The 22,459-nt window shown below is 36.4% G+C and overlaps 1 protein-coding gene across 6 annotated transcripts in view; it reads left to right on the top strand.

Moving 5' to 3' along the window:
- THADA (THADA armadillo repeat containing) overlaps window positions 1-22,459 on the top strand; it is a 334,534-nt gene that overhangs the window by 72,650 nt on the left and 239,425 nt on the right. For all 6 annotated transcript variants that reach the window (XM_055539939.1, XM_055539943.1, XM_055539942.1 and 3 more), the window contains 3 exons: window positions 4,037-4,169; window positions 6,707-6,820; window positions 11,963-12,085. In XM_055539939.1, coding sequence (XP_055395914.1) covers window positions 4,037-4,169; window positions 6,707-6,820; window positions 11,963-12,085 — 370 coding nt within the window. The remainder of the gene's footprint in view (window positions 1-4,036; window positions 4,170-6,706; window positions 6,821-11,962; window positions 12,086-22,459) is intronic.

Genomic DNA, 22,459 nt, shown 5'->3' with positions numbered 1-22,459 from the left:
GAGAAGGGATAGGCTACTCACTCCAGTATTCTGGCCTAGAGAATTCCAGGGACTGTATAGTCATGGGGTCGCAAAGAGTCGGACGTGACTGAGCAACTTTCACTTTCAAGGTTAGGGACACCTCCTTGTTTTGTTCCCAGACAGACTCATTTGTCTGCCTTATTTAAAATTATCTAAACAATTAGCAAATGAAAAATAAGGAACCATGGTAAGGTAAAAGTTTATTAACAATCAGTAAATAAATAGCTTTGTTTTTATTGATGTTTGCTTTTCTGTACCCAGTAACTTACTTATTTGAATGAATTTTCATTTGGAGTTGCTGTTAAACCTGACAAAATGAACGTATGTTTATGGGAAAGGGAAAGGATTTACTTCCTTCTTAGCTAGGAAAAAAAAACCCTTAGTGATAATAGCTTGGTAAGTTATTGTTTTAGGAAAAGAAGATAATTGGTAGAGGCTTAACTTCTACTCAGTTGAGGTTATACTTAACTAATTTCCTGGCAATTGAATTTTGATAATTTAATTTTGCTTCATATTTTGGCCTTAAGTGTATTTCGTATTTAAAATGTGAAATTAGTTGCTTTTGTTTGAAGGTGAAGTAATTTCTTTAGGCGATCAGTGAGTCATTCAGTTGATTTAAGAAAATAGTTTATTAATGGTAATAAATGTCCCCAGTTGTCTAAAGGAGTTAGAATACCTTCACAGTTTACCTCAAGTCAGTCACAAGTAGCTTATCTACTGAGTGGATTTCTTGCAGGCAATTTTGATTCTCCAGCTAGCTTTCTTTCCATATCACCAGTTTGTTTCAAAACTATTTTAAGCCCTACTCTAATGGTGGATATTCAAGGATTGAAATGAATCTGAAAGATAACCTGACTAAAATATGATTAAGAAGGCAATCCTTAAAAACAATATACTCTGGTAATGCATTCTAGGGCTTCCTAGTGACTCAGTGATGAAGAATCCACCTGCTAGTGCAGGAGACGTGGGTTCGATCCCTAGGTCGGGAAGATCCCCTGGAGAAGGAAATGGCAACCCAACTCCAGTGTTCTTGCCTGGGAAATCCCATGGACAGAGGAGCACGGTGGGCTGCAGTCCATGGGGTTGCAAAGAGTTGGACACAACTGAGCCACTAAACAACAACGGTAACAACAATGCATTCTAAATCCAAAGGAACCTGCTTGCTGGATTGAGTGTAATTTGGAATTTGTATTCTACTTCTCCCTTCCTAGGGCATAGCATAGTGCCAAGCAGATCTTTTTGATCTTTTAGACCTTTCTTTTTCCAAGTGAATGAATGAAACCTACTGAAGCAAATAATAAGAGAATTGATAATATCTCTCTCATGAACCAGATTGAGCCAAATATGTACCTGAGCATTTAGGGCAGGCACCTGGTCCCAGCTCAGGGAGGCCCCGGAGAAGCTCATTGACAGCGTTGAGGAGGGGGCATTACTGAACTAGTATTTGTTGTGCTAGCATTTCAGTGCCCTTGATAAAAAAAATAAGGAAATAGGAAAATACCCCTCATCTCCTGCAGTTCCTTTTCCCCCTTGTGTTTTTCTTACTTAGTGAATTCCTACAGGAATACTTAACCTTCATCTGAAGCATTGTCTGTAAGCCGGTGGTCTTGGGGTGGGGAAGAAAATACGGGCCAATGAAATCCACAGAGAACTTCAGATCAAACAGTCTTTCCTTTTTTCATCTCTGTGACCCCAGCTTTTAATCTTGGCTGGTAAGATCACAAAAAGATGTCTTTGCTTTAATTCTCTCTTTTGTTTTCCCCCCCCTGTTCACCCATTGTGGTATAAGTTAACCCAAATATACTTAAAAGACAATGAAGAATGAGCCAAAAAAGGCAGTAAGCCATAACTGGATCATTAGCACTTAAATTTAACAGCTCCTAGGGATTTGGGTTTCATCTTTTGACTGGGCAACTGTGTGAGGATTATACCAAGTTGGCAACGTTAGTAGTAAATGAAAGATATTGTTCTGTAAAACAGATGTTTTCATCGTAATTTGTAAAAGATACTAATACATGCCTAGTGATCAGAAAGTAACTTCAGTAATATAAGTAACATGTGGATTATTTTTATTATTAAAAATTCAAACATATAAATGGATTTCTTATGAAAATTTCCAAACATATAAATTATAAACATATAAAACATTAAAATTTCAAACACATACACACATATGTGTGTGTGTGTGTGTGTGTGTGTATATACATGAGAGAGAGAGAGAGAAAGCATAATGTAATGAACCACCTTTATCCATCATCCAGATTCACCAGTTACCAGAGTTTTGTTACATATACTTCATCTATCCCTTTCATTGTCCTTGGCTAAAGTTTTACAAAGTATATCCCTAAAATGTTATTTTTACTCCTATGCACTTTATATGCATCTCTAAAAAATACAGACACTTTCTTCCACATTCACAGTGCCATTGGCACATCCTATAAATAATTCCTTGGGATCATATAATATCTAATATATACGTAACTATCTGTATTATTTGAAAGTATCCTTTTTTACATTTGTTTTTTTCAAGTTGGAATCTAAACAGGGTTCATACTCTGAGTTTGGTTGTTCTGCCTTTGAATCTCTTCTAATCTTGTGATTTAGACTGTTGATGCCTGGTTTTTGTGGCTGAGGGAGCCAAGTGGGAAGAACCAGGAATGAGGTAACGGATTTTAAGCCAGGCTAAAAGGAAAAACCTTTAAAAGTCACAGAGCCTGCTGGGAATAGGGAGATTTGGTTGTAACATCTGTGGCTGAAATAATGTTTTTCAGGCCCATGTCAAACTTTAAAAAATGCCTCCTTTCAAAGCAGTTGTATTGATGTATATTTTGTTCTATGCAAGACATAACTAAATTTGAGTTGCTATTTGGAATGTTAGAAACTGAAGTTGTCATTCTTAAACCAAACTAAAATAAAGAGAAAAAGTCCCCACCAGAGAGTAACCCAACATTGTATATCAACCATATTTCAATTAAAACACACACACACACACAAAACCACATGTTTCTAAGAGCTCTAATTCTCTTTACAAATTAGAAATCAGTTACCTTTCTACAGATTGTCTTCTTCAATTCAAAAAAGAGAAGAGTATTTTTCCTTTGGACTTTATCTCTCTATTTTTGTATTAATTTTTAAAAAATGCAATTATCCTCCTAAAATAATTGTCTATCTACCATTAAATATGCTGTTTCTTAGGATAAGGTTATATAATTGCATATTAGGACATAGCCTGGTGGAGGAAATGGCAACCCACTCCAATATTCTTGCCTGAAGTATTCTATGGACAGAGAAGCCTGGCGGGCTAAAGTCCATGGGGTCACAAGAGTCAGACACGACTTAAGTGACTAGACCACCACCACCAAACCACCACATTAGGGCATATGCTGAAAAAAAATTGCATTCTAAAATAACAGTTAACATAGTAGAGCAGAATCTCACTAAGAGTAATGTCCAAATAACTTCACAATGTTTAAGGCTCTTTCCAAACAACTTTCTTTATTAATTCTACATAGGATCTGGATGAAAATTTAGTTTGTAATAGACTACACTTTGAGAAACCAAAGAGTAATTTATTAAAATATAGTTTCAAAAATATATTTTCTCTGAATATATATAGTTTCTACAACTGCAGACTATAAACTATAATAAACTATAAGGTTATGTTCCTCTCACTGGAAATCTTGAATTTTGCAATATAGAACATTGGTGAGTCCTTGGTAAACCTTCAGAACATTTTGGATGTGGGTGCAAGCTTAGATATTAAAGCTCATTTACAGATAAGACACGTGCTGTGTGTGTTTTTGTAAGAAATAGAACCTGTCACAGCTTCAAATCCTAAGACCCATCATAAAAAAGAAAGTAGGTGAAAAGTAGAAAGTGAGACACTTTTAATTTCCCTCCTTCCGAATGCCAGGATTTTGTTCTTTCCTAACAGTGTTAATGTGTGTCAATAGTTTGTGCTTTTACCTTTTGGTACCTGATAATTCCAAATGTTTGCTTTACATATGCCTTTTAGGTGCCCTAATGTGAGTCTGCAAAAGTTACCGGAAGAGTGGTTATTGAGTGTTTTAGAGGAAATTAAGTGCTGTGATCCTTCGTCTAAACTCTGTGCCACAAGACGCAGTGCTGGAATTCCTTTCTACATACAGGTATTATGCTTACCTGCAGGATCATAGCTGGGGGTTTTGTTTGTTTTTTGATAATAACCCCCCTGACCCATGAGTGACCGTATTGCATAAGGGACATTTCTGTCTTTTCTGTAGTTCATTTCACAAATACTTTGTTATAACGTGTGGACATTGTGTTCCTGTGACAGATCTCTTCTTGGAACAAACCCTCTAAGAGGTCAGTCTTATAATATGAGCAGAGAGTGGTAGAGATTTCCGCCTGTGTGTGAAGTATGAAGACATCACTGTGGTGCATTCATTCCTCACTTCCAGAAGTGCACATCCTACCTTTTTTTCAATTAGAAAGAATATTCTTCCTCTCTTTTCAAAGACCCTTAAGACTGTAGGCAACCAGTGTTAAAAGTTTCTTTTGAATCCTTCCACAAAATATCCATGCATGAAATAATCCTAATCCTAATAGTAGCTTTTATAAGTGGTTATTTCACATGTTTTCTCATTTAATCCTTTCTCAAGCCCTACAAGATAGATCCTATTATCATCCATATATTGGGCCATAGAAAAGTTAGGTAAGTGACTTGCCAGTGGCCATAGGGATAGTAAAAGCAGAACTAAGACTTGAGCTGAGCCCAGGCACCCTGCCTCCTGAACACCTGTCTTATGAGAGAGAGAGAGTGTGTGTGCATGCATTTTGTTTTTTATCACTGATGAAAGCATATTCCACACATTGTTTTGCCCCTTACTTTTTTTTTTTACTTAACATTATACCTTAAAGATTGCTCCATATCAGCATGTTCAGATATTGCTAATTGATAGGAAAATATTTCCACAGTGTTGAAATTAAGAGGCCATCACCTTTATGAATCCAAAGAATAAAAACTAAGTCCTCACAATACTAAATCAGACCCGACCTGAAAGATCTTTCTTTAATATTCAGGAAGATAAAATCTAGGAATAGGTTTAAAAAAAAAAAGAAAATGAAAATAAGTGAAATGAAGTCTGTCTTTTAGTGTCCCAGTATTTTTTCCTTCCCTTTGTTATTCCTCCCCCAAATTCCCAGAGTCATGATTTTTTATGACAGTGGGTACCAGTTGGAAAGGTTGATTTGACACACAGATCACCAAGGTGGTAGATTTTAGTGATCTTCAGAAATCAACTCATTCTGACCTAGTGTGTTTTTGCCCCTTATGTCTGTCTGAGAACAAGTGTTAAGGCAGCAGCAAGGTTTGGTTGCACATTTGTGCTGTGTGCTTATTTCTTGGTTCCCAACTAATATCACATATTGGGTGATAATGATAGAGAGGTCAGGACTGTACTTTCTTAGCCCAGCCTTGAGAAGAATGTCATAACTACACACAGCTCTTGGGGGAAAAAAAAAAAACCAAAAAACTATGGTTCCCAGGAGACACATCAGTAATCACATATGGCTTTCTTATTTATTTTGGTTGAATAAAATCTAAATTAATAGAAAAAATCTGCTCAGGAAAGTCCCCTTTTTCCTAGTATAACTTTACCAATAAAGTGATATTCTTGTTCTAGTGGAAAGCTCTGCTCGGTGTTAGCTGGGAAGAAAAACTGCTTACTTAGTTTATGAGCTTACCTTTGGTGTAGATATATATAAAATTTTTTTGAATGGTCAAAAGATAGTTTATGTATTTTCTGAGCATAAATATGTTATGAGAAATTTCTTTTTTAAACCTGTTTTGCCTATGTATTTTTACTTTGCTCCTTATGGGTTATAAATGTTTCAGAAGAAGCTGAATGACTTGAAGCTTTCACTCTTGGCAGCCAGTAGCTACATATATATGAAATATTCTGGCTACTCACAGTCCTACACAGCTACTAACCTATATTCTGTCTGTATAAATGGAATCATATAAAATGTGGTGTTTGTGTTTGTCCTCTTTGACTTAGCCTCATGTTTCAAGGTTCATCCATATTGTAGCATGTGGAAGTACTTACTCCTTTTTATTGCCTCAAGTGGTTTCATACTACTGTTTTTATGTTTATCAAAATGTTAGAAAGTAAGCAACTCTTGAACATTCAAATATAGGACCTCTTTGAAGTTCATAGTATTTCCTTTTGTCCCATGGAGTTTCCAGTGCTACAGTTTGAGAGTCCTCCAGCCTCCAGTCCTCTCATGAAGAGTTGAATAACTGATCTATCTCCAGGGAGTTTCCACATCCTTACAAGAAATTTAATCCAGAGGTTTTTTGTTTTTCAAGTAAAGGGAAGTTTCTTGTTGGATAATTCAAACTTATTGTATCTGAGACCTGCCACTCAGTTATGGTCCTAGAAGAGTTATCAACAGGAGCTGTTTTCAGCCTCTTAGCGTTACATAATCAACAAGCCAAACTGGAGGTAACCGTAGAGATTCTGTAATATCACCACCTGATTTTACAGGTGAAGTATCTGAGGGATGGAGAGGTTAAGCTGCTTGCTCAAGGTCACACAGCTTAATTAACTTGCTTAACACCCCATTGGGGAATCCATTCTGGGGAATAGCAGACCGGTGTATATACAATAATAGTCCTGATAATTTCTTTGTTGTTTTTCCATAGGCATTGTTGGCATCCGAACCTAAGAAAGGCAAAATGGATTTGTTGAAAATAACAATGAAAGAGTTAATCTCTTTGGCTGGACCTACAGATGACTCACAAAGCACAGTCCCCAAGGTAATAATGCAAATACACAAACTCTGCTAGGAAGTCAGTGGTTTAAATCTTTGCTGTACTTAAAAAAGAAAATTTAAAAAATCTGTCAAAGATGCAGAGCCCCTGAAGATAAGACAGACATTTGAAGCTTATTTGGAGAGGTTGCTTTTGGTTTGGTTTTTCTAGTCCACAAAATAAACCATTGCTGTAGTTGGTATAGATTAGCCAAGATGGTCTGTTTTTTAACTCTAGTGAAAACATTTGACTTAGACAAGGTATTTTACAATATTACAATTGTATCTAAAAATTAAAAAATGAATGTGCTATCACTTTCAGATTTCGTGTGTGCTGCTTTGAGTTGATGTATATTTTAAAATTTAGCAGTTGGGTTGTCCCCTAAAATGTAGTGTCTGGCTTTTGGTATAGTCACATTTTAATTTTAGCTAATTCTTAGTCCTTTTTTGTCACTGCTAACGTTGGATTAAGTATATACTTATTTGTGTGTATGAAGTTGGGTTAAGTGTTCCTCACAGTTCCGCCCCACTCCATGGTAGTACACACCTGTCAGAAACTTCTTGTCTAGGCTTTCTCAGCCAATGCCTCGTGGTAGGATGTTCCTGCCCACCTGGTGGAGGCCCATGTTAGGTAGAGAACAGACTGAGAGCTGAAGTTTACAGTCAAGTACAGTAAGTACGTATGGTTTTATGTCAGAGCCTGTGGGAGGTATTAAAGGGAAGCCCATGGGCCAGAAAGTGGGCCAGTGGGAAAGGATAGGGTTTATTAACACATGTCACATAGTGGCCTGTGACTGTATGATGTAAAAATTCTTTGAAAGTTTTAAATGAAAAGTTACAGATCATCTTTCAGAAATGATCTGAAATCACTTTAAGATTTTTTCCCCCCTAAAATGTGAAAAATATAACTGGTTCCACTTTTTAGACTACGAGTTAGAAAAATACTATTGTTTAATAAGAACATCTGAAAATAGTGGCATTTGATTTTTAAGAGTGCTTTGATTACCTTACTCGGCTTCAAAGTCATTGATTGCCATTAGTGATCATTTTTATTAAATCAGTAAAAATTTAATATTTCATCTCTGACCAGTCTTCTAGGTGTTAGATGATTTGCTTTGCTACTTTTCTCCCATGGTTTATTTCTCTATATTTTTTAATGTATCTGAAATATTTCAGCACATAAAAGTGTATGGCGACTAAGCAACATCCATAAAACCAATTCCAAGTTTAAGAAGTAAAACATTACAGATTGAATACACTCTAGATGCCTCCATATTCTGTTTCCCTTTTTTCCTTCTCAGCTATAAATCACTAAACGAAAAATTTCATGCGTGTTTTTCATTCTTTAAGAGCTTTTTTTTTCCTCTTTGAATATGAATTGTGTTATCTACACATTGTTTTATTTTGGGTTTTTTCCAATCAACATATTTTAAGGTTAGTGAGCTCCAAGTTCATTTTAATTTCTGAGCAGAGTTTCACTATATATAAATGTTTTCTTTTCTGCTTGGTGTGAAATTATTGTGTTCCCCAGTTTTATTTGTATTTTTCTGACAACTGGTAGCTTTAACAACTCTCTGTATATTTATTAGTCTTTTGGATAACCTCTGTGCATTGCCTTTTTAAAGACTTTGCCTACCTTTAATTTGGTTGTCTTTGTCCGGCAGGAGTTGGGTTTTTTGTTGTTGTTTTAAAATTGTTTTCCTGATTTTTTTTTTTCCTTTTTTGTTATTTGAATTACACGTCTTCTCTCAGTCTATTGCTTCTTTTCACTTTGCTTATTATTGTTATTGCCCAGAAGTTTTAAATTTTAATAAAATGGAATATATCAGCCCTTGTGGTTTGTGCATTTGGATATTGTTTTAGAAAGCCTTCCATAACCAAGTCAGAAAGATATTTCATATTTTCTTTATATAATGCACCCTTTACTCTTGTACTGTTGTACTAACACCATTTATCTCAAATACTATTTCTGTCGACATATGTGTCTGTTTCTGTGCTCTATTATGTTAGTCTGTCCCTAAATCACTATTTTATTTACTGTATTTTTTTTAAATAAGCTTCGATATCTGATAGAATGAATCTCCTTTTCTTCCCCCTTTGGAATTACCTTGGCAGTGCTTGTCCCATTGCTCTGCCATAAAAGTTTTAGAATCAGCTTGTTAAGTTCACCCAGAAAGCCCTTTTGAATTTTGGTTGGAATTTAAATTTATTATTTGGGAAAAATGACTTCTTTTTTTGATTCAGTTCATGCAGATGGCTTTATATCTCCATTTATTCAGATCTTTCTTAATGTTTTTCATTACATTAAAAGATAATTTTCCATAAAAGTCTTACAGATCTTTTGTGAAATGTTCAGTCACCTGCCTAAATTGCTGTAATACAGCTAATGACTTATCTGTAAATTCCATGCATTTTCTTTATAGATAATCATATCCTTCATAAGTAATGCTAAATTTGCTTTCCTTTCCTGATTCTTTAAAAAAGTTTTCTTAACTGCTGGGTGGCACGTAGTAATAGTTCTGTATAGAAATAGAGATAGCCAGCATCCTTGGGTTGTTTCTGATAGTTGCTGTAGGTTTCCTCTTTTCAAGGAAATTAGATTTTATTGAACGCTTTTAAGCATTTTTGAGATAAATGTTTTCTTCTAGAATTTGCAAATATCATGAATTATGTTGACTTTTTAATATAATATGACCTTTACAATAAGACAATGAACTCCTAACTTTGAAATGGTTAATTTTTTTACACGTTGCTAGATTCACTTAAAAATTTGAAAAAAAATTTATTTCACATGTTTTCACTGGATTTGAAACTGATATTAAGCTGTGCTTTTCCTTTTTCATGCTGTATCTGTCCTTTTTTTATGTGAGAGTTTTTTGTTGAATTATGCTAAGCATACAGAGATGTGTACAAATGTTTGCCTCCACAAAGTTTCACAGAGTGAACACACTTCAGCAAGAAGGGAAACATTTTAGCACTTGAAAGCCCACTCATACTGCCTTCTAAGCAGCACCTTTCCCCCAAGTATAACCACTAACTTAGTTTTAACACCTTAGGTTTACCTGTTTTTTTAAAAAACTTCTTATGAATGTAGCCATACATTCTATACTCTGATAGAATTTCTTTTGACATTTTGTTTATGATATCATACATGTTGTGAATTATGCATTTTCATTGCTATGTAGTAGTATGTAATTAGAACTTTTTGGAGAAGGAAATGGCAACCCACTCCAGTGTTCTTGCCTGGAGAATCCCAGGGACGGGGGAGCCTGGTGGGCTGCCGTCCATGGGGTCGCACAGGGTCGGACACGACTGAAGCGACTTAGCAGCAGCAGTGACTCAGTTGGTAAAGAATCTGCCTGCAATGCAGGAGACCCACGTTCGATCCCTGGGTTGAGAAGATTCCCTGGAGAAGGAAATGGCAACCCACTCCAGTATTCTTGCCTGAAGAATTCTGTGGACAGAGGAGCCTGGCAGGCTACAGACCATGGGGTCACAAAGAGTCGGACACGACTGAGAGACTAATACCTTCACTTTTCAGTATATAATTTGTTTATCTGTTCTGTTGTGAACATTTGGATAGTTTTAAATTTGAGGTAATTAAGAACAGTGCTTTTAAGAACATTCTTTTACATGCTTAATGGTGAACATATATGTACATTTCTTTGGAGTAGATACTTAGGAGTGGTTATTGGGTATGTACAGGTTGAGCCTTTAATAGATACCATTTCTCAAAGTAGTTGTCCCTACCTCTTTTTTTTTTTTTTTTTTAAAGTTGATAGCCTATTTAATAGCCAGGCTACTGGACTGTTGAAACAAACTTGGGCATTTCTCTTAATGGTTTAAGTAAGATTGGAATTATCTATTCTTTGAATATTTGGTAGAAATTATCTATAAAGTCACGTGGGTCTTTTGTGTGTATGAATGTTTGTGTTATTTTGTTGGGTTTGGTGTCTTGCTTTTGTTTTGGTCTATGTGGGAGATTTTTAACTATTGATTTCCTTTATATAATGGTAATGTCTCTATAGCTTTTCCGTTTCTCCTTGAATTTGGCTTGATTAGTTCTGCTTTCTAGAAAATTGTTCATTTTGCCCTAAATTTTTCTGACTAGGAAACTGGTCAGTTTATAACTGATGTACCTTTGTAACTCTGATGTACATTTTGTTTTTTTAACTCTGATGTACCTTTAATCATGTCCTCTTTAGTATTCATGGCATTGTTTATTTTCTTCTCTCTCTTCTTGGTTAGTCTCATGATTTGTTTCTATTTCAAAGAATCATCTTTTGGTTTTGTTAATGCTCATAGTTAAGTCATTGATTTTAAAATTTTCGAATCTTTTAAATTTTCTTTTTCAATTTTTAATTTATTGTTCTTTCTCTGTTGTCTTAATTGGACATATTTTCCAATTTTTAAAATTATAGCTGATCTACAATGTTTTATTAATTTCTGCTGTACAGCAAGGTGATTCAGTTTTATATATATACAGTTTTTTATTTTCTTTTCTGTTATGGTTTATCATAGGATATTGATTATAGTTTCCTGTGCTATACAGTGGGACCTTGTTTTTATCCTTTCTATATATGATAGTTTTTTTTTAAATAGATGCATTTAAGGTGTATGTTTCTTTTAGATTCCACTTAAATGCATCACACAAGTGTCAATGTGTAGCATCTTTATTATTATCCACCTCTAAATATTTGTTTTCTTGGACTGTGCTTTAAAATGTGTCAGTTTTTAAAGTATGTAAGGAAACTGATTTGTAACTTAATTGCACTATGATCAGAGCATAATCTGTAAGAAATTAATTTTTTTAGTGCTTGTTGAGGCTTTACTTGTGGTAGGTTTGAGGTCATTTTAAAAATAAATGTTTCATGTGTGCTTGAAGAGAATGTATTGCCTGTATTTCCTAGGTATAGGATTTTATATAGGTCCATTGGATCAGGCTTTTGTATTGCATTGTTCAAATCTTGCTAACTTAAAAAAATGGATTTATCAATTATTAGGCATGTTTTATTAAAAATCAATTTTATTTGTGAATTATTCATTTCTTCCTGTAATTTGGTAAATTTTTTGTTTGCTACTGGAGATATACAGATCTGAAATTACCATGGTCTTCAGCCTACAACTAATTTTGAACTTTTTATTCTAGGTTCATGCTTTAAATATCCTTAGAGCCTTGTTCAGAGATACACGTCTGGGAGAAATTATTATCCCTTATGTTGCTGATGGAACTAAGGCCGCGATTCTGGGCTTTACATCCCCAGTCTGGGCAGTAAGTGCATTTGCCATTTATTTTCATTGACTTAATTACACTTATGAGTAGATTTTAATAAACTAACCTTTCACTGAATGATAAAAAATATGTACTGCATTTTGTTAAGGAGTTACTCCAAGGGATAAATCCTTGAGTCAAGCTACATTTTGACCCTTGGTATTTTACAGTTACATTCTGTCTCCTGTATTGGCTGATTAGCCATAACTCTTTGTTTTATTATTTTAGTGTTTGCTTTAGAGTTTATAGTATTAATATATATCTTCAACATCATAGTCTGTCCTCAAGTAATATTTTACCATTTCTTAAGAACTTAGCAATATGTACTCCCATTTCTCTCCTCCCAATCTTTGTGCTCTTAGGATAGATTTTGCTTTATGTATATTGTAAATTCACACTACATTGTTATTATTTTTGTTTCAATTGTCAATTATCTTTTTTAAAAAAACTAAAACCATTTTAACTATACATTTCAGTGGTATTAATTATATTCACAGTGTTGCACAGTCATTACCACTCCATTCTCAGAGCTTTTTCATCATTCCAAACAGAAGCTCTGTACCCACTGGATAATAACTCCCCTCCACCGTTTTCCTCCCAACCCCTGGTAGTCTCTGTTCGACTTTTTGTCTCTGTGAATTTGCCTATTCTAGGCACCTTATGTAAGTAGAGTCATATAATATTTGTTCTTCGTGTCTGGATTATTTCATTTAGCGTGGTGTTTTCAGGGTTCATCCATGTTGTAGCATGTATTGTAATTTCATTCTTTTTTAAGGCTGAATGAAATACCATTGTGTGGATATTTGACATTTTGTTTATTCATTCACCTGTTGATGAACACTTAAACTGTTTCTCTTTGGCGGTTGAGAATAATGTTGTAGTGATCTTGTATACTTGTATTGATGTACAAGTAACTGTTTGAGTCGCTGCTTTCAAGTCATTTGCATATATCATATACTAATTCTGTGTCTAGTTTTTTGAGGAACTGTGTTCCGCAATGGCAGCACTGTTTTATACTCCGATCAACAGTTCACAAAAGTTCCGGTTTCTTCACATCCTCACCAGCACTTGTTATTTTCTGGGTTTTTTGGTAATAGACATCTTAACAAGTATGAAGTGATATCTCATTTGATGTTTTGATTTCCACTTGATGTTGAGCTGGAAGCAAAACAACTTTGAGTATCTCAATGTGTCTTTCTTTTGGATGTTGTAGGCCCTGGGTATCAGTGTGTTGAGTGAATGCTGGAAATATACTCTATCAAAAGGTGAAAAAGACAATCACAAAAGATTAAAATGGAGGTTAAATGTTGAGTCGCTTATTTTGTTTTGTTTTTTGCAATATATCCAAAAACTTTTTGATTGAGAATTATAAGATTGTTGGCAATACCTAATACAATTGTTGGATTTAAGAAAGTAAACGTTAACCTTTTTTTCTTTCTGACTGGAGAAAACACCATGATTTTATTGTTTTCCTGCATCACTGTGCCTTATGGAATAAAGGACACTAACCTGTGGTTTGCAGGCACTTGCCTGTGTCATTAGAAAAAAAAAGAAGATTAGTAAAGGGAGAGGAGAAAAGAAGCTAGATCTGCAGAATAAGAGAATTTACTAGAAAAGCAGATTTCCCAATCAGCGAGCTGCACACACCATTTCATGACTCTCTGATGAGCCTCTAATTGAGAGTCAGTATATTGCAGTGTAGCCCAGGGCACAGACTCCCAGTGTAAAGAGGAATCCTCAAGGTTGCCAACTGTTGCCTGGAAAACTGTAGGTCTTCCTGTAAGAAATCTGCATCCTGCCTAGGAGCATTGCCTAACTACTCCTGAGGACACGGTGTTTACCTTTTGCATTTACAGGAAAACAGAGCAATACCCGTATACAGTCAGGAGAGGCAGGTAGGAATGTGGCTTGACCGTCAGGAAGAGTAGAGATCATAAAACTGATTGCCAGAAACCCCAGTATTGTTTTCTTTACTCCATTCATTCCACAAGTACAGACAAATGTTCTCTGTGAAAGGCCTTCCAGAGAGTGAAACCCAGCGACTTTTCCAACTGGCAAAACTAAAAGTATTAGAAATGAATGAATCATTTTTTTGGAAAAGTCTTCTGAAAAGACCTTTTAAACAGTAACACATGTGCACTGCAGAAAGTTTGAAAATAAAAGCATAAAAGGAGAAGTCACCTGTTTAACTACCATACAGATATAATAATTTTTAGTATTCCAATATGTTCTCTCTTTTTTTCTATACGGCTTTTACATGTGTGTACTACTCACATATACCCTTAATAGCCTGCACAAATATATGTAAGTGCTTATATATAGTTTTATTTGGGAGGAATCTTCCCTTTTAACACTGGTTATAAAGGAATCTTTTTGTTTCTATTCAGTTTGTTTGTTTACCAGAAGAAATAAACATCACAGCTATAATGATCCATACTCCCATGTAAGAGCCTGATCTAAGGTAACCCCAGTACCCTGTCAACATAATGAATGTGAAGAAGTCTTCGTTTTACAAAACAATTCACTGTAGCATTCTGTGTAAAGTTCTTTAAAGAGTGCTTTTTCCTGACGGTGTGTGAAATATGCTTTGATTTAGAAAAATCTTATTTGTACACATCTTCTCAGGAATATATCTTGTTCGTAAAGGTGACTCCATCTGTACTTTTGACCTAATTGTTTTTCTTGGTAGGTTAGATGGGGAAAAAAAAAAAGGTAAAACAAGCTTAATTTTAATTTTGCAGTAAAGGAACATTTTCTAAGAAGCATTCATGTATATATTTGTACAGATTCTTAATCTGTATTAAGACCACACACATCTCTCCATCTTTACCACCTATTAGGCATTTTTAAAATGCAGGGGAAATGTATTATTGCAAAATGTTAAACACTAGAAATACAAGGATAAGTAAGACATAATCATAATAATGACTGTCTCATTGACTGTTTTCCTTGTGCTTGGCAGAATTACATTACCACAGTTAATGCTTGGAATAATCCTGCTAGGTAGATTCTATTATTAGAACCCCTGTTTTATAGATAAGAAAAACAAGTTTCAGAGAGGAGAAGTAACTTTCCAAGAACACACTATTATTTGTGAATCAGAATCTGTGATATTATTGGGGAACATTTTGCATATTTCAGGAAATGTAGTGAATAAGTACATCTTCCTTATCTTGTAGGGTTTTGACCTGTCCCCCCGAAAACAGAGCTGAAGATGTAGCCTAGGTGCTAAGTTTTTATTGAATGATACAAACCCAAAGCAGCAGGAATGTTGGGAAGTGAGGTGAGAAAAGACATTAACAAGCAGGCCTTACAGGTTAACTTGGAGGAAAACTGAGCTCCTTGTCTCATCGTGTGGTGCTTCTTCTAGCCAGGCCGTGTGAAACTACCAGCTCTGGGAACAGTCCCACCCTCTGTCTCTGCTGGTCAAAGTTCACAATGTGGGCAGGTGTTGGCACAACCCTTGGGCAGCCGCTAGAGAAGCCAGATCCAGTGCCACATGAGGCCGAGTCTCATCCGAGTCTGCAAATGGATGAAGGAGCCGCAGCCACCATTGGTGTCTGGGGTTTGATGCTTGCTGTTGAGAAATCCTGCCTGAGAGAGTTTCACAGTAGGGGGGTGCTTGGATTTGACTGATGGAGTGAAAAATGGAGTCTTGATTGTGAGGTGAGGGGAGGTGGAAGACCACTCAGGAAGATATTGTAATAATTCTGCCAAGTGATGATGGTGGCTCAGAATAGAGAAATATGAGTAAAGGTGGTGGCAAGTGATAATCTTCAACACATATGTTAGATGATGCTTGTTTAGTTAAAAATTAGGTACCAAACGTAATTTTCTAGGTGTGTTTACCCATGGAAACTGAGAATTTTCCAGGCAAGTTTTGGGATTGGAGACATTTCTGGGCATTCCCTTTTTTATGTTCAGATGCCTGATCTTCTTCCCTGTATCCTCATTGCTGGACAGGTAACTCATCCTTTTGTTTGCCTGGAAGCTCTGTTGAGTAGGCCACATTAGGGCCCTGCCAAGACCCACACCAGGTTTATATTTCTATCCGGTGCATCTGACTTTGCATCTCTTTGGGCCACCTCTGGTTTACAGTATGCAGTGGGTTTCAGAGGAGAACAAAGGGCCTTTCAGATCTTCCCAGCAGTGCTGCCCTGTGCACTCTGTGCCCTTGTTGGCACTGTCTGCAGGCCCTCTGGTGGTTGTAAGCTTGCTGCAAGGGTGCCAGGCTGAGAGCTGTGCGGTGCTGAAACCCAGCCATGCTCTACATGCCATGGCGTGGAGTTTTATTCACTCACAGGAAGAGTGCTTTTTCCTTAATTCACCCATAGGTGATGTATGGGCTACTGGAAGCTCTGTCTCTTCTTTTCTCCTGTTGTGGGAAAAGTGTCTTGTTACTTTGGAAGAAAGTCACTCCAAATTCCAGTCAGGGCTAATCCTCCCCCTAATCATAGGACCAGAAATCCTAGTATGGTTTTCCTAGATTGCAGATGAGGGATTTGAGACTTGAAGTTTTAGATGTTGTTTTCAAGGTCCATGGCTAAGAAGTGATGGAAGGCGAATTAGAATCAAAATCCCATTTAATTTTTTCAGAAAGATTTCTTTTTAGGATAAACTGGCACTGTGTGCACTAGACAAAATATTTCATAATTCCACCCTCAAGAACATGACTGTCCATGAAGAGTGAAGATACATGATATGTAAATGATCAGACCACATAGTGATTGCACATGGTAGGTTCTTCATTCATATTTTTAAATATTTGTTAAGGCAGCATTCTTATTATTGAAGAAATTCATGTTATATAAGAAAATACAAACGTATAAGAAAAATGTATAATATAGGGCTTCCCGAGTGACTCAAACAGTAAAGAATCTGTCTGCAATGCAGTAGACCCTGGTTCGATCCCTGGGTCGGGAAGATCTTCTAGAGAAGGGAATGGCTATCCACTTTGGTATTCTTGTCTGGAGAATTCCATGGACAGAGGAACTTGATGGATTACAGTCTGTGGGGTTGTGAAGAGTCAGACATGACTGAGTGACTAACACAGACATACATATGTGCACATGCATACATACACACTCAGAATACACACACATTCACACACTCAGAAACACACACACACACTGCTTTGTGCAACCTTATTTTCATTTACCTAGCTCTTCTGTATCTTACAGATCTGTATGAAAACTTCTTCATACCAGAAAGGAAAGAAAAAGCGTATGTACTCAGGAAAAACTTTGGTAGCAGTTGTCAGTTTGTAGCCAAATACCAAATCTCTAGGAGCCGTATGTTGAGGGTGTGATGGCAGTAAGGGAACAGGTTTTCTGGTATTTTGCTTGTGATAAGGATTGATTATAGCTAGAATTATTTGGGAACCATTCTATTCTGTCCCTTTCTAACTTTATCTCGACTTACTCTTTTCTGTCATTCCTTTCCTTTAAATTTGCATTCTCCTTGGTCCTTCCTTGCTAATAAGCAGGACTGTTTTCATGGCCATTCCTGCTGTGAGTTTTTCAAAATATACTATCACTGTATATGAACTTTTTCATTACCCATGTTAAGATTTAACATCTGTGACTCACATTAGTGTTTACTATCAGTGTTTTAGGAGTTGATGATGCAGTTTGTCAGTTAGTCACAGACTTTTTCTCAATTGTACTTCTTAGTTCTCCTCCTCATTAGCTTTAGACTGAACGAGGACGTGCTACGCTAAAGCCTTTGACCATGTGGATCACAACAAACTGTGGGAACTTCTTAAAGAGATGGGAGTACCAGATCACTTTACCTGTCTCCTGAGAAACTTGTATGCAGGCCAAGAAGCAACAGTTAAAAACTGGAGATAAAACAACTAACTTGTTCAAAATTGGGAAAGGAGTATGACAAGGCTGTGTATTGTCACTCTGCTTATTTAACTTATATGCAGAGTACATCATGCAAAATGCTGGGCTGAATGAATCACAAGCTGGAATCAAGATTGCTGGGAAAAATATCAACAACCTCAGATATACAGATGATTCCACTCTCATGGCAGAAAGTCAAGAGGAACTAAAGAGCTTCTTGATAAAGGTGAAAGAAGAGCGTAAAAAAGCTGGCTTGAACCCCAGCATTTAAAAAACTAAGATCGTGGCATCTGATCCCTTCACTTCTTAGCAAATAGAAGGGGAAAGAGTAGAAGCAGTGATAAATACTATTTTCCTGGGCTCCAAAATCACTGCAGATTATGGCTGCAGCCATGAAATTAAAATATAGTTGCTTCTTGGAAGGAAAGCTATGACAAACCTAGACAGTCTATTAAAAAGCAGAGACATCACTTTGCTGGCAAAGGCCTGCCTAATTAAAGCTATGGTTTTTCCAGTAGTCCTGTATGGCTGTGAGAGTTGTACCATAAGGAAAGCTCAGCACTGAAGAATTGATGCTTTCAAACTGTGATTCTGGAGAAGACTCTTGAGAGTCCTTTGGACTGCAAGAAGATCAAACTTGTCAATCCTAAAGGAAATCAGTCCTGAATATTCATTGGAAGGGCTGAAGCTGAAACTTAATACTTTGGCCATCTGATGTGAAAAGCCTACTCATTGGAAAAGACCCTGATGCTAGCAAAGCTTGAGGGCAAAAGGAGAAGGCCGCAGAGAATGAGATGATTAGCTAGCATCACTGACTCAATGGACATGAATTTGATCAAACTCCAGGAGATGGTGAAGGACAGGGAAGCCTGGCATGCTGCAGTCCATAGGTCGCAAAGAGAGTTGGACATGACTTAGAGACCAAACAACAATGAACAGGGACAGAAAGTATGGGTGAACTATTAGAAAATTAAAAAGGGTACCTAAAACAGGTATTCTTGAACTATTAATAGTATCACACAGAAACAAGGACACTGTTCTAGCTTAAGTAACATGTAGTCTTCATGCTAGTTTTCTGGTCTACATTTACAATAATTTAAAAAAATACTATGTTGAATAACATCTACATTTTAAAAACAGTATATATACTTCAACATATGGAAGTCAATTAATATATGAATAAAGAATGAAAAACCACATGATCATTTAAGCAGAGGTAAAAAGCAGTTGACACAATCTAACACTATTTCATGTTAAAAACACTTAATAAACTAGAAATGGAAGGGAACTTTCTCAATCTGATGAAGGCTATCAATGAAAAATCCATAGTCAACAATGCACTTAATGGTAAAAGACTGAAAGCTTTTACCCTCAGATTTTGAATAGGACAAAGATATCCACTCTTGTCACATCTATTGAACATTGTACTGGAGATTGTAGGTAGGGGAATTGGGCAAGAAAAAGAAATAAATAGCCAGATTGGAAAGAAGATGCAAAACTATTTCTAATTTTTGATCGCACTTATATATAGAAAATCCTAAGAAGTACACACACACACACACACACACACACTTAGGGTTAATAAACAAATTTAGCAAGGTTGTAGGACACAAAATCAGTGTACAAAAATCAGATGTATTTCTGTACACTACCAATAAATAATCAAAAATGAAGTTAAGAAAACGTGTATTTATAGAAACATCAAAAATAAAATATTTAGGAATAGTGTAACAAAAGAAGTAAAAGATTTGTGCAGTGAAACTTACAAACCATTGTTTAAAGAAATTAAAGAAGGCCTCAGTAAATGGGAAGATTTAGCAGCATTGAGGAATGCAAGTCAAAAGCATCGGGAGAATACAAGTCAAAACCTTAGTGAGCCGTCCATTTCATACCCAGTAGGATAGCTGTAATTTAAAAGATGAACAATAGCAATTATTGTGAAAGATTTGGAGAACTGGTGAAAATGAAATCCTCTTATACTGCTGGTAAGAGTGTAAATGGTGCTGCCACTTTGGCAGTTTCTCAAAAGGTTAACATAAAGTTACCACATGGCCCAGCAGGTTCATTTCTTGGTGTATACCCGAGAAAAGTGAAAACATTCACACAAAAAGTTGTACATGAGTGTTCATAGCACCATTATCCATAATAGACAAAAAGTAGAAACAACCCAGTGTTCATCAAATGATGAGTAGATTTTTTTAATGTAGTATATCCATAAACGGGAATATTATTCAGTCACAAAAAGGAACGACATGCTGACAAATGCTACAACGTGGGTGAACCTTGAGAATGCAAGCATGAAATTCATGCTTTCATGAAATTCATTTCAAAAGGTTGCACGAATGTGAAATGTCCAGAATAGGCAAATCCATAGAGACAGAAAGTCTTGCCTAGTGCGGGAAGATGGGAAATGACTGTTAATGTATATAGAGTTTCATTTTGGAGTCATGAAAATGTTCTGGAATTAAGTAGTGGTGATCATTTCTACTTTGTGAATATAGTAAAAATTACTGAAGAGTACCCTTTAAGATGGTGAATTTTATGATATGTGAATTATATCTCAATAAAAGGATAATTAATTTTTAAATGTCTTATAAGTTTATCTTTTGGTCACCTTTGGAGATTACTGTGGCATGAACTCATTATTCTGCAAAGTGGTAAATTTATGGAAATAATTCTGTATTAACTAATAACAGAATGACCAAACAGCTCATGAGGGAAAGCTTTTTTTTTTTTAATGGTAGTTTTTCTAAAAATTATAACTAATGGTAGAACACCACTAATTTGCTGTATCTACTGGAAAAATTAATGGTAGTCATTGGCTACTAATGAGGGAACTTGATGGTGAATGGATCAGGATGGTAATCCGTCTGATCCATCTTAACATTACTCAAAGACATTATGTGTCTCCTGCCTTCAGCCTATTGAATCAAACAAGGGAGTTTTCCTTCTGCAGGTGCTCATTCAATCTGTAAAACAGTCCTCTATAGTTTTGATAAAGTGTGCCTCCTCAGGCTTCCCCTTTCCTCTCCAGGAAGTCCTGTCTTAACTTTACTGCCTCTGGCAGTCTTTGTCAGAAAGTTTGGTTTAGGGCAAGATGAACTTTGTGTATTGATTTTTCTTTTCTTTTTATGCTTTTGTGTGATTCTTTAAAAAACCCAACAAACCCCAACTTTTTATTTTATTTTGGCGTGTAACCTATTAACAATGTTGTGGTAGTTTCAGGAGCACAACAGAGCGATTCAGCCATGCATATGCATGTATCTGTTCTCCCCCAAACTCCCTTCCCATCGAGGCCGCAGCATAACATTGAGCAGAGTTCCCTGTGCTACACAGTAGGTCCTTGTTGGTTGTTAATTTTAAATATAGCAGTGTGTACCTGTCCATCTCAAGGTGATAGGGTCATGGATGTCTTTACTAAGTCATCTTCAACCTAAGGAGTCTTTGGGAACCAAGTCCATAGACTAGGTGAGAGGTAAGACCTGAGCTAGGTCAGAGGGGATGTCACTAGAGTACCAGGACAGAGTGACTTGTTTGGGGATATCAGGGATTTCATTAATGTTTGTTAACTGTGGAATGGATGTAAGTGAGCTTGTCCAGTTTTAGGGTTTCATTGCAATTAAGGTATGAATTGTGCCAATGTATCTGTGGTCCATTTCAAGAGTTACCACACAGAAATTGAGTCGGTCATGTGCTTCTGGAGGAGAGGTTACACACTGGTGGCTGATACGTCAAATCTGGCCCACAACTGTGTTTTATTTGGCTCCCACAATACGTTTTTGTTTTTTTTTTTCTTTAATTTGTTGCCAATATTTCAAAATAGAATTCACATAAAACTTAGGGTTTCTGGCTTCTGTTGAAAAAGCAGAAGACCTGGCAACACCGGGCATACATTTTCCTCAGGGCATTAGCTTCAGCTTAAGCTTAATAGTGCCTGCCTTAGACCCAGTCCTCTGCCGCCTCTGTAACTCACTGCCTTTGTGGGCATTTGAATTTGTGATCCTTACTGCAGGAGTTTCGGGAAGCTGTTTTCTAAATCCTACATTGTTACTGTCAGCTACCTTTCTTATTATATTGCTGTTTTAACACATTATATAACTCCTATTTAATTAGAATATGAGCTCTGTGTTAGCAGTTAGTTGTGTCTTCTATTTCTGGATATTCTCCATGCTAGTATACAGCCTTACATACTTAGGGAAGTCAGTACATATTTATACATCTCTACTCAGATTTGGCAAGGTAATTGAGGAAGCCCAATATCCCTGGTATAGGGCTTCCCTTGTGGCTCAGCTGGTAAAGAATCCGCCTGCAATGCAGGAGGCCTGGATTCAATCCCTGGGTTGGGAAGATCCCCTGGAGAAGGAAAAGGCTACCCACTGCAGTATTCTGGCCTGGAGAATTTCATGGACTGTATAGTTGATGGGGTCGCAAAGAGTCAGACACGAATGACGGACTTTCACTTTCACTTTCAATATCCCTGGTGGCTCAGATGGTAAAGAATCCACCTGCAGTGCAGGAGACCTGGGTT

The sequence above is a fragment of the Bubalus kerabau genome, chromosome 11 (assembly GCF_029407905.1).
Source record: "Bubalus kerabau isolate K-KA32 ecotype Philippines breed swamp buffalo chromosome 11, PCC_UOA_SB_1v2, whole genome shotgun sequence".
NCBI lineage: Eukaryota > Metazoa > Chordata > Mammalia > Artiodactyla > Bovidae > Bubalus > Bubalus kerabau.
Note: the sequence above shows the minus strand (reverse complement) of the source record. Positions and strands in the feature narration are given on the sequence as shown.